The sequence below is a fragment of the Ursus maritimus genome, unplaced genomic scaffold (assembly GCF_017311325.1).
Source record: "Ursus maritimus isolate PB19 unplaced genomic scaffold, ASM1731132v1 scaffold_1, whole genome shotgun sequence".
Lineage (NCBI taxonomy): Eukaryota > Metazoa > Chordata > Mammalia > Carnivora > Ursidae > Ursus > Ursus maritimus.
In genome coordinates this window covers 2,473,019-2,485,528 of record NW_024423343.1, presented here as the reverse complement: position 1 = coordinate 2,485,528, position 12,510 = coordinate 2,473,019, and the positions used below count along the sequence as shown (strand labels likewise).

The 12,510-nt window shown below is 54.8% G+C and overlaps 1 protein-coding gene across 1 annotated transcript in view; it reads right to left on the bottom strand.

Moving 5' to 3' along the window:
- Positions 1 to 12,510, bottom strand: part of HDAC4 (histone deacetylase 4) — a 277,804-nt gene that overhangs the window by 54,662 nt on the left and 210,632 nt on the right. Inside the window, exons 6-7 of the mRNA XM_040638418.1 lie at positions 10,439 to 10,559; positions 4,443 to 4,564 (exon numbers count right to left, since the gene is read on the bottom strand). Coding sequence (XP_040494352.1) covers positions 4,443 to 4,564; positions 10,439 to 10,559 — 243 coding nt within the window. The remainder of the gene's footprint in view (positions 1 to 4,442; positions 4,565 to 10,438; positions 10,560 to 12,510) is intronic.

Here is a 12,510-nt window from a genome sequence, read left to right as displayed (position 1 = left end):
CGGCTGCCTCTTCCCATGAACAGCTGCAAACCTGCGAGGTGCTGAGCTACAGGAACCTTCTAGAAGGAAGAACCACAGGAGCCACTGGCTGCAGAAGCAAACACAGGCTGGAAGCCGAGTGTCGGTGGCCCAGCATCTGGGCCGGTGCACGGGCCGTGGGGAGCTGTGACCCGCACCACCCAGCCTCCCGCCACTTCATCGGGGCCAAGGGCAGGCCTGTGGGCAGCACGACCGCTCTCGACGCAGCTGACGCAGGCGACTCCTCCCTGAGCACCACCCTCTGGTCTGCTTCCTGAAACAGACGGTTGGCATCCTGGACGAGTGAGGGGTGCCCAGCGCACAGTGCTGGGCTCTGAGGTCCCAGAGCTCACGGTCAGAACAGGAGAGGATGGAGACGGGCAGCGACAGGAAGCTTTGTTTTGTTTTGTTCTGGTCTCGTTTCCTCATAAGTCACAGAGGACAATTTAAGAGGCATTATAAAAAAAACTGACGGCAGCTAACGTCTTTAAAAATACAAAATTGAAGAAGCTACTGCAGAAAAATACAATCTCTAAACATCATCAATATGACAAAACTGGATTGGCTTTTAAAACTGGAAAAGCATCCTTTCTTCGGTGTGAAAGTGGAATCGAACGCTTTGCTTAGATGTAATCCCTGGCTGAGCTGCTCGATGCCCCACAAACCCCAGGAAGGACCCGCAGAAGGGCGCAGGGTCAGGGGCGTGGAACAAGTCCCAGTACATCTGTGGTTAGCAGATTTCGAGAGGCTCAGAAAATCCGTCAGATGGTCCCCACTTCACCTGCTCAGTACCTGTGCAGTCAGGAGATGACCCAGTCTGCTGCGAGGTGGGGATGCCCCGCTGTCTCACACGGAAGGGGGCAGGGTCTCCAACAGGAAGTGAGGTGAGCCCAAGCTGGGCACTCAGGTGGTGAAGAGGAACCAGGGGCTGGGATGTGAACCCCAACCCCCCAGCAGGGCAAGGCACGCTTTTCCCGCAAGACTTCCAGCAATAACTGGCATCCACTTCTGCATGGCCTTCCCTCAGAAGAGTCTACCATTTCCACCAAACTCCTCGCCAACTGAGGGAAGGGTCTAGGGGAGCAGAGTCTGGTGGGAATGGGCTGTTGGATGGGGAAAGGATCAAGGGGAAAATGAGAGCAGAGCCCCCGCAGCCAGGCCCCCTCTAAGCACTTTGCAAACATCAACTCTGTGACTTCTCCCAGCCCAGGAGGTAGGTGTTTCCAGATGGCAAAACACGGAGGCACAGAAGGCGTCCCCAATAACAAGGCAGGAAGTGGAGCATCTGGATGTAAACCCAGGCCACCGGCCCTGCAGCTGGCGTGAAGGAGGCGCTCCCTGAACGTGCAGAGGCTTGGGGGGTCGGGGCACCTTTCTCCTGAGACGGAGCAGAGCCAGGCGGGTGCGCCAGGAGCAGCAAGAGCGGCTCCACACTCCACCGTCCTGCGGCTGCTCTTACGGGACTGAGGGGCAGGCAGTCGCTCTGCAAGAGCCACAGAGTCCAGTGTCAGGCTGAAACTACGGGGATTATTTGTGTATGTCACGTTTACTAAAGACGGTAACTGTAATTCATTCGAGGCATTTTGCAACTAAAATTTCATGTTTATAGTCTTTCCTATTACTGATTCTCGTAGAAATGCACAGATATAAATTATTGAGAATTAGTGACATCAAGTGTTTGAAAGTGGATACGTTTAGGATGATACAGGACACCTAACTACACTCTATTCCCTTAAGTGGTTTAAACATTTCCTCTGAAATCCTTATATTATTAATATTATTAATGTGCTGGTGATGCCTTTTTGAAAAATTGATAATGCAATCAAATCTTAATTAAGTTCTTCTGGAGCGCTGCATGCTCACGGGCACTTCCCCGAGTGTGACGAGGAGTCTGCATGTTTCAGGGCGGCAGGGGGCTGGGGCGGGCTGCACGGCAGGGTTCAAGGCCAACAGGTGGGAGAGGCTGAGCTTCCAGAGAGAGGACTGGGGCCCGTGAGATGAAGGCCGCTGGCCATGCAGCTCTGAGGAACAGCAACAGGGCAGCATGGAGTTGGCCATCTTGCATCCAGAGTCTTCCAGAGACCCTCGCTATAAGCAGTAGTGCCACGTTCTGTGTCTTGTAATAGGAGCCAGTGTCCAGGTGGCATGGGCCTTGTCTGGTTGGGAGAGGGAAAGGACCAGAGCAAACATCCCCTCATGGGCACCGCCATTTCTATTTGAGAGGGAGGTGGGAGCCCCGTGAGGGCCCCAAGAGGCAGGGGTTGTTCACTGTCCTTTCCTGGGACCTCAGGGGAAGAGTCAGATGTGTCTTCTGGCAAGGCAAGGCCCCTTAGCAAGCCATGGGTGGCTCTGCTTGGTGGCCAGGTGCTCAGCCTTCTGTTTCCTCCACTGGGACCTTGGGGGCACACTCGCCACACCCAGGGCAGGAGGAAGCCCTGCCTGCTCAGTGTATCCATAGTGGGGAGGATCTGGGTGTGCATGGCTCCATCTTACTGATGAGAAACTGAGGCCAGGGGAACCGAAGGAATCCATCGCAGGGCACACAGAGCTACAAAACCAGTGGAAAGATCCGAACCAAGCTGCTGGCTGGTGGAGCCCATGACCTCTGTCCACCTGACCCACCCTCATGCCTTAGGGTCAGGGAGACCTCCTGCCATTCACGCTCTTTACCAGGCCAGGGCAGCTGGGGCAAGCACGGGCTTCCTCTCTCCCAGCACAGAGCCCGCTGCTTCCCGTGACCTCCTGTTCTGCTGATCTAAGTTTGGTTCAACAAAGTACCAGATTCCAGAAGGGGGGACAGGGGCCACCTTGGGAGATCTGGCCCCAGCTCCTGACAGACTTTCCTGTTGAGCACGTGGACTCTCTCTGGGTGAAACCCACAGCTCTGCTCTGTGGACGAGTGAGAACCACACACACACACCGAGGAGAAGAAGACACAGTGGCACCTTCACTTTCCACCAGGGGACGGTTTATAGCCAGCAGGAAGCCCTGCCCATGCCTGCAGGGTCATCACCGATGACTCGGAAAGGCTCTGCCAACCCCTCTCCCATCCTCGTCAAGGATTCTGGGGTCCTTGGCCCATGGTCGTCCTGCTAGGGCCACTCCATCTCACACTCCTGAATGTCAGTCAAGCACCGCCGAGGGGTCTCCCTGCAATTTCTGGCTCTGGATTCAGGCTCTGCTCCCTGCGTGCTGCACCGAATCCTCTGGGGCACAGCTCTGCCTATCGAGTGGCTCCAAGTTTTCCCATCTTTAGGGCGGGGTGGCAGATAAGCTCCCAGCCCCATCCCCCAATATCTCATCACTTGAGTGAAGATGCTAGTGTCTGACTGCCTTAAAGCGTATCTGTCTAAAATCAACCAAAATCCTCCGTATAAAACAAAATTTGTATTTACGAAGAAAAAGCTGTGCCACACAGGCCTCACTTCCACTAAGTAGGAACTTCCCACAATGCCCTGCAATCACAGGCTCCACGTACCGTGTCTGTGACCAGGGCACCCGATCTTCCACAGCCTGTCCCAGCCTGCCCTCACCTCGAGGGGGGCAAGGCCTCTGAAGACGCTCCTCCTCTGGCCCCTGCCCTTCCGGCCACCCTCGTGCACTGGCCACAGCCATTCTGATCTTTCTTAAAAGCCGCTGCCCACTTAAACCATTACCGCTGGAGAAAGTCCAAGGGAGCCTGCTGGACTGTGAATACCCTTCTTCTTCTGGTCTGTGACAGGGCCGCACATACCCCGAGGCGTCCTCCTGAGATGTCCTTGCAGGACACAATGAGTTTCTTTCTTGAACATACTTTCTCCCACTCTGGGACCCCCGGCGGCCCCCAGTGTCCAGGCCCTGCTTGGAGTCAGCCCCAAAGGCTAAACGCTAGCTGGCCTGCTCCTGCAAGGCCTCACAGGGGTCAGCAGGAGCTGCTGTGCCCCTGAGCCCAGCAGGGGACGCTCTGGGCTGTGATAAAGTATAGCACATCAAGAGAAGAGTAAGCTTGGGTGTTGTTTAAAAAGGAGTCTGAGTTTTAAAACGTAGGTGTGCAACAAGAGGTTTGCTGCTTTTGGTATGAATCATACAGCAATGCTTAAGGACATCATTTTAAAATGATGTTCTAATACAAAAAAGCAAATACTTAAGCACAAGCAGGGATTCCCTCTGACTCAGCCTGTAGGGAATGTGGGAGGGCCAGTCGAGAGCCCCACCCCCTGTGGGACGTGTGGGAGGAGCCAGTCAAGAGCCCTGCCACCCTGTGGGATGTGTGGGAGGAGCCAGTCAAGAGCCCCACCCCCTATGGGATGTGTGGGAGGAGCCAGTCAAGAACCCCCGCCCCCTGTGGGCATGTGGGAGGGGGCGGTTGAAGGCACGCCCCCTGAGGGGTGTGTGGGAGGGGCCGAGTGAGAGACCCGCCCAGGCCCTGGGCCCTGGGTACTGACCTGTTTTTCTGAGCGGGAAGTCATCTTTGCTGTCATACATTCCCAGGACTGGATGGTTGTAGGAGGCCGACACCCCGCTCTGGGGCGGGGAGCTCTGGTCAAGGGAACTGTGCTGTGTCTTCCTGGAGAGAACAAGCAAAGACAGACGGAGAAGTTATCTAGGGGCAGAAGCCTGCCTGACACATCAGCCCTGGATCAGCCCTGGCTGCCCAAGGAGACAGGCTCTATCTGGGGCAAAGCTGAAATGAGACGAAAACCAATGCTGACCGCAAACCGAGGCTGAGCAGCGCCTCCACAGCCGAACCCCATGCCAAGAGGAGCAGGGGCCAGTGCGACGCCTGGCAGTCATCCTGTTCCTCTTGGGCGGCTCCTTGTGCCGCTGGTCCCTGGCCACCAGGCCACCACCAGCCATGGAAGGGCCTGTCATCGGGGCAGATGGGGGCCACATGTGGACAGGAACAAAGGCACGGTCGGAGGCAGCTGAGATCAGGTGGGGCACATTCGGAACAAGTGGTGATCAAGTCTGGGGTCCCCAAGGGGAACTCCCTTCAGCAGAAAATACCCAGTGTTCATCTGCACCTAGAGGAACAAAATCCGCCTCGTCACCCTTTGTCCTTGGGGAGGGTGGGTGGCAGTAACCCGCACCTTATGCCTGGAAGTGGATCTGTGACGTTTACTGCCTCCAACGACCAGCCAGGCACCATTCAACATCCTTAAAATGGCGAGCCAGGATCTGGCTCCAGGAGGAGGCTCAGGAGGGCAGGAGGGGAGTGAGGGCTCGGGAGTGAGGTGCTGACGGCCCTCGGGAAGACCATCGGCATCTTCCTGGAAGCACCCACCCTGGGTGTAATGAATTCTCTTGAGTCTTTAAACTGTGTAATCTGCTTAATGACTTGAAACAAATTTGCCAACTTACTTATTTGGAATTTGTTAGACTATTTATTTGAATACACAGTACTCCATATCCATGCACCTGGTGTGATTTGAATTAAGAATAGGAGCTCTTAAACGCTTACAGGTGGGTAATTTAAATATTTGAGAGCAAACTTGTACAGAGAATGGGCTGATCACAGAGACCCGTCCAATGAGCACGGCCTGGACATCTGGGCTGTGGGGCCCAGCCAGGCTGTGCAGCAGGAAAGAGCTCCCGCTCCTGGGGGCAGGTGCACCCACACCGCGGTATCCGTATCACGGGTTCACCTCCTCAGGCAGGAAGCCCTCCTTTTAACTCGTGGTTGCACTGAGACAACCTGGGCTCACCTCGGGGGGACATTCTCTGACAATCTCATTAAAGGTCTGAGGGTGGGGCACCTGGGGGGCTCAGTCAGTTAAGCAGCAGCCTTTGGCTCGGATCATGATCCCGGGGTCCTGGGATCAAGTCCTGCATTGGGCTCCCTGCTCAGTGGGGAGCCTGCTTCTCCCTCTCGCTCTTCCTGCTGCTCTGCCCACCTATGCACTCTCTCTCTGTCAAATAAATAAAATCTTAAAAAAAAAAAGATCTGAGGGCAACACTATCTCTCTACTAAATCACATCTTCTGAAGTGTCCTTCAGGGAATGTGGCCTTGGCCAGTTTCAAACTTCTTGGTGCTTAGACACAACCTGGGAAAGAATTTGCTTTCTCTTTCATGAGACACACGGAAAGACCTGTGTGTGCATTTTGTGACCTGAAAGTGTGAATAATAACTATTGGTAGAATATTATTATAAATAATAACCACTGTTGTTAGACTTTAATTGTGTGCTGTTTACCATAAAACNNAGAGCTGTACCTGTTCAACATCTAGTAGGTTTTCTCTTCCAGTTTGACCTTTGGAGATGCTGTCAGGGTGAAAGCCCTCCCTTCTCTCATCAGGCCTTCGGAGCCACAGCGCGAGGCCGACCTGCATCCCTCAGGAGACGCGTCTGGGTCAGGGTGCAGGTGGCTGCACCGACCCCGCTCCGGCCTAGTCCGGAGACTTCAAGGCAGTGACTCACGTCACCACAGCCCAGCTTCCTTGAACTGGGCAGAGCCCGGGACAGGAGCTCGTCCCCAGGTGCCCATCACAGGGCTGCACGGGCCGCTCCAGGGAAAAGCCGCTGTCACCCCTCCCCCCAGGGACCGTGACGTGTGCCCCAGGAAACGAGGACCTGGAGGGTGAGCAAAAGTGAAGGATGCATGTGCACCTCACACTGACACGCTCTCAAGCTCACAATCCTGTACACACCTGCGGCATCGCACCCCATCCTCACACCCTCACACCCGCCCACCCACACTGACACACTCCCACACACACACCTGCTGCACCTCGTACAGGGGAGCAGAACCCGAGGGCAGCTCCTTCCAGGAGCCTCAGCCCTGCCCACAAACCACGTCCCCAGCCCCCAGCCGCTCCTCAACATGACAGGAGGTGCTGGGCGGCACCTCTGCTGGCCTCTGGGCAGACGGACACTGACACCTGGCCTTCCAGGCAGCGCTGCCGGAAGTGGGGAGACCAGTGCCGCTTCCTTTGCTTCCGCAGTCCTCCGTAGCTGTACCTCGGAGCAAAGCTCCACACGCACCAGCCCCCTCAGCTCCCCACAAGTGGCCCTTCCCGCTGTACCAGATGTCCGCGTGTGACCTCAACACAACGTGTACTTGCTCAACCAGCACCGTGCGACGCAAGGACCACGTGAGTCACACGCGCAATTTAATGTACGGCAGCCCCGTCGCAATGAACAAAAATGGTCAAACTGACTTCAGTAAGCTCTTTAACCCCAAATATCCCAAACACTATCATTTCAACGTGCAATCAATCTCAGAACGACCCGTGAAACAGTTCACACCCTTTCCTTCGTGCGAGGCTCTGCGTCCAGTGTGTCTGGTACTGTAGCACGTCTCGGTCAGAGCACCCTCGTCTCTGTGCTCGGAGACACGTGCAGTGCACACAGAGCAGTGTCGTCTCCACGGACAGGGCCCTGCACCACCAGCCGGCGCGCTCCGGTCCCCCCGGCTCCTCATCGTGCTGACTCCAGAGCGTCACGTGCGCACGTCCCCAGGGCCATGTCGCTTCTCTGTCTGAGCGTGGTATCTCTGAGGCCCGCCGTCCTGTGTTTACCTGCCGGTGGGCGTTCAAGCTGCTTCCGTTCCTTGGCAGTAAGGAATGATGCGGCTATGACCACAAGAACACAAGTCTATGTGGACAGAAGTTTTTCCTCCTCTTGGCAGATACGAGCAGGACAGCGTCATGGGGTAGGGACACATGCGCCTGTATGACAAACTGCCGGACTGTTTGCAAATAGCTGCACCAGTCCGCTTCCACCGGCTGCGTTCACCAGCGCTTGGTCTGCTAAGCCTCCGCCGTCCTGCTGGGTGTAAGGTGGTGCCTCCCTACGGCTGTGATCTGCATTTCCCCGACAAGGATCTTTTCACGGACTGACTGGCTGTCTACAGATCTTATTTTCTGAGGTATTAGTTGCAATCTTTCACTTGTACTTTTTTCAGTAGATCATTTGTCTTTTTATTATTGAGTTGAAGAAGCTCTTTATATATTTTGGATATAAGCACTCTGTCAGCTATCGGCATTGTGAATATTTTTTTAATAATATTTTATTAAGTTATGTTAGTCACCATACAGTACATCCCTAGTTTTTGATGTAAAGTTCGATGATTCATTACTTGCGTATAACACCCAGTGCACCATGCAATACGTGCCCTCCTTACTACCCATCATTGTGAATATTTTCTTCCAGTCTGTGGGTTGTCTTTTTATTTTCTTAATGGTGCCTTTGAAAGAGCAGTTTTTAATTGTCACAAAGCCTATATTGGAGTTTTTGGTTTACACTGGAGGACTGTGGTATCCTAAGAACTCTGTCGACTTCTGCCCCCAGGTTGTGAATGTTCTCTTCCAGGAGTTTTAGCTTTTGTGTTTGGGTTTACGTTTGTGCTAATCATTGTGGGTGGAGTGAGGCTAGGGTCAAAGTTCAGCTCTTCCTCCATGAAGACCCAGTTTTCTGACCAAGTTTCTGCCATCACACAGCAAGCGAACGTGAGAGTCACTCCATGATGTTGGGTTTAGAGTGACAGAACAAGACAGCTGTCAAATTCGGTGCAAACAAACCTGTCCCCTGGCTGACTTGCCCACTCCACGGTGTGCCCCAAATCCCTGAGACAGCTGAACCCAGAGCAGGTGAGCCGAATCAGGGTCAGGCCTGACCTGGGGAGCCCTGCTCAGCAGGCAGCAGTTGTGTCGATCCCTCCTGGGACCCCCACCAGCCCAGCATTAAAAGCCACCTGCCCTATCTCCTCCCCCTTCCCTGTTCCCAGGAGCTCCTCCCTAGAAGCCCCTCCCTCCGTGCTAGCCCTTCTCCTCAGGGCTCCCCTTCTGCAGGACCCACCCTTCCCTGCAGCCTCTGGAACTGGAGGCGACACACTCTCCCGCCACATTCGAGCCCGTCACTGCAGCCTCCCTTCTGGCCAGCGGTCTCCCCGCCCCAGCCTCCTGCCTGCTCACAGGGGGGCCCGACACCAACCTTCTTCCACCACTGTGGCTGCCGCCAGGACTCTGACGTGGTCAACCCACAATGCCTGCATGCCACCACACGGCCGCCTGCAGGCTCCCAGTCTTCTGGCCCCTCGCCAGCCAGATCTCCCGTCGCATCACCCCTGGGGCCTCCCCGCCTGCCGACCACCGCTCCCTCCCAGCAGGTCCCAGAGCACCTCTGCCTTCCTGCCGCCTTCACAGGCCAGTCGTGCCAGGTCCCCCCAGTGCCTCCCAGTCTGAGCCCCACGGCCTGCTCCTCTTCCTGCCGTCTTCAGTGCGAACCCCACGGATACCATCTCAACGGCTACCCAAACGGCTCTCCTTGGGGCATCAGCCGGCTGCCGCCACCCCCGGGGGACAGTGGAGCTTTCCCATAGCAGGCCCAGGTGGCCAGTGCTGCTACCGGCGTTTCTAAGGAATCCTCCACGTGGTGGCCGTGGGCTGGTGGCCTCGCTTGTGGCTTTTCAACGGACGCCACTGCCTCTGCTCTGCAGTAGGAGTCTGTCACTGGCTGAAGCGTGTGCACGCCAACAGCGCGTGCAGACAGGCGTGAGCACAGCTTTCTGGACCAGCAGCATGTGGCAGCCGCACATGGTGTGAGGGCAGCCTTCTCTGCCTTGAAAGAAAAGTCCTTTTCGGTTGTACTGTTGACAGCAGCGTCCTCTGCCAGGATACGTGGGATCATCCCAGTGGGATGTGCTGCTGTTTGATTTAGTCAAATAGTTGCCCATTTGGGAGCTTGAGAATAGATATGTTTTTCCCCAATAAAATGAATGATAACCATATTTTGATTTATGAAAACAACCCTGGTTTTTCTGTGAGAAATGAAATTACCCTTGAAAACGGGAAAACTATATTTCAAAGCAAAGCCTGGGAAGCATGCTTGATTGTTGTTTCCACACGTGGCCTGGGCGGTGGCCGGCCCCTCTGCAGCAAGCTTGTGCTCAGAGGACATCCCTTTGCACGGGGGCACCCTCCCTGACCTTTCCGCAATGGCACACCAGCTGTCTTCAAGGGTCAGCATGAACAAGGCTCTCCGGTGGCCTCTGTCCATAACGCGCACTCTGGGAAAGGGTTCCTAGCATAAACATAAAATAGACCACAGATGCCATGGGCTTCCCCAGCAGTCAACAGAACACTGGGTAGAAATTCAGTAGGTGCATTTGGACAATTCAGACCAGAGTTCCAGAAAGCGGCTCTTTTTGTGGCCAAAATATATGGTGAGAAGAGTAATGGACAGGCGCCGGCCCCACACACTTCAGTCTGTTCACTTACAGGCGGGCCCCCCTCTGTCCTGACGACCATTCTGCGCATTCGCCGCCAGACCGCTCCAGCTACCCCGTGTTTGCGGCTGTGCTTAGAGAGCCTCTCAGTCCACACCCCCCGCCCCCCCAGCCTCACCGGGCGAAGAACCAGGTGCCACTCAGAGCTGCTGACGACCACATGCCACTTGGGCCCCGGACAGGGGGCCTCAGTGCCCCGCGCACCCCCACTTACCCGTACCAGTAGCGAGGGTCGCTGGAAATGCAGTGGTTGAGGTTCCGGTGGGCCAGCGCCTTCTTCTTATTGAGGACAAACTCTTGCAACTTCATCTTCACTTCTGTGCTGGCCACCGCACCTGGCGCAGGAGGAAGCACAGACAGGTGACTGACTGGAGGCTCTGGCCCGGGGAGCAGACGGAGGCCGCGGAGCTCGGTGCGGAAAAGCGCGAGAAGGCCCACAGATGCGCCAGGGGTTCTAACTCGGGATGCTGCCGATGCCATGAAGGCCTCTCAAAGAGAGGAGGAGGATGGGAGAAGTTTAATAAGAGGCCTTGTTCCCATGAAGATTTTACATAATTGCACCCATCTACAACGCAGGAGTGACCAGCATAAAGACTCACTGTTACCTAACACAAAACCACCGCCGAGGGAAGTTTAATAATGTTACATAAAGAACATTCTGAAGTCAGTGCTGGCAGCATGGTGGTTTCTTTCTCACTAGAGCAAAGCAGCAGAATCTCAGAAAGGCTGTGGCACACCCACCAGCACCAGTGAGAGGGAGCGACGGCGCTCCCTCGGCAGGCACACCGCGGCGCCTGCCTACAAGGCCGCCAGCCTGGTTTCCCCGCGTGTCAGGGGGAAGTTTCTGTTCCTTCCAGCTCCTCAGCTACGTACTTCGAGCACGATCACTGGGGTGTAGTAAAGTCAGGGTCATGTGCTCTGTGGTTTCCTTGTGTGGCGTTACTCACAGCCCCGTAGAGAAAACAGGCAAGTTTGAGAAACACACACACAAAGAGAAGTCCAGACCCACACTGCTTGATCACAAGGCTCGTGAGCGCCGGACCCCAGCTCCTCGGGGCCACGCGCGGGCTGTATAGCACGCTGGCTCCATCCCTCTGCTTGCGAGCAGCATGAACACTTCCTGTTGTACAGAATCCAACCAGCATTTTTAATGATGGAAAAACAATTCAGGACATGAGCAAAGCACAGTTTACATTTTACAAAACCATTTTCTGACTGGAAGGCATTTTTAGATTATCCGTGTTGCTGTTGTTAGAAGCCATACTGCCATGAACATTTATGAGTAGACGTTGTTCATACTGAGGATCTGCTTAGAAAGACCAACAAAATCCACACACCTAACAAAACTAACATTATAGCCCTCAAAGCAGCTTCTAATCGCTTCCAAAATGCCTTCGTACACTGACCATCAGGAGCCACCCACGGGTGGGCACCCTGCATCTTCATGAGTACTGGGAGCACCACCTGACCCCGCGTCTCTATCAGTACTCAGGATGACCCGCGTCTCTGTCAGTACTCGGATCACCCAGCGCCTCTGTCCCTCAGTACTCGGGATCACTACCTAACCCCGCGTCTCTATCAGTACTCGGGATGGCCCCGCGCCTCCATCCGTCAGTACTCAGGATCGCCATGTGACTGCGTGTCTCCATCGGTACTCGGGATCACCACCTGACCCCGCACCTGTGTCCGCCAGTACTTGGGATCACTATGTGACTTTGTCCTTATCAGTACTGGCGATTGCTGCGAAGGGGAAGGGTAAATGGTATTTCACTGTGGTCCCTGATAACTACCCGGGCAAGCAGCTATCTTTCACTCTTGTGATACAACTTTATGTCCTTGGTTTATTTTTCTTTTAGAGTATTTGCGTGGCATGTCTGGCCGTGGCGCTGTGGGTCTGTGTGTGTACGTTTTAAATGTTTGTCCATTTGAGCTGTATGTTTCATAGCGCTAAGTCTACTGTGAGCCTCCTGCATGCTAGGCCTCACACACCGGAAGTTCGCATGAACTCTAAGCGGGTATCATCAGCCCCATGTGGTCCGGGGGTACAGAGAGGTCAGGGGAGCCTCAGGGGTGGCGTTCAGTGGCAGGATCTAACCGAAGCAGATGCTGCCAGGGCCCAGCTCTCACTTCTCCACTTTTGTGTGCAAGCCTCTTCCCTGGTCTCGTTTCCTTTCAAAACCTGGATGCTTTTCTAATTTTGTGAGATGTTGTGTGTCTGTGTATGTACATATGTATATGTGTATATGTCGGTATGTGTGTACACACACACACACACACACACACACA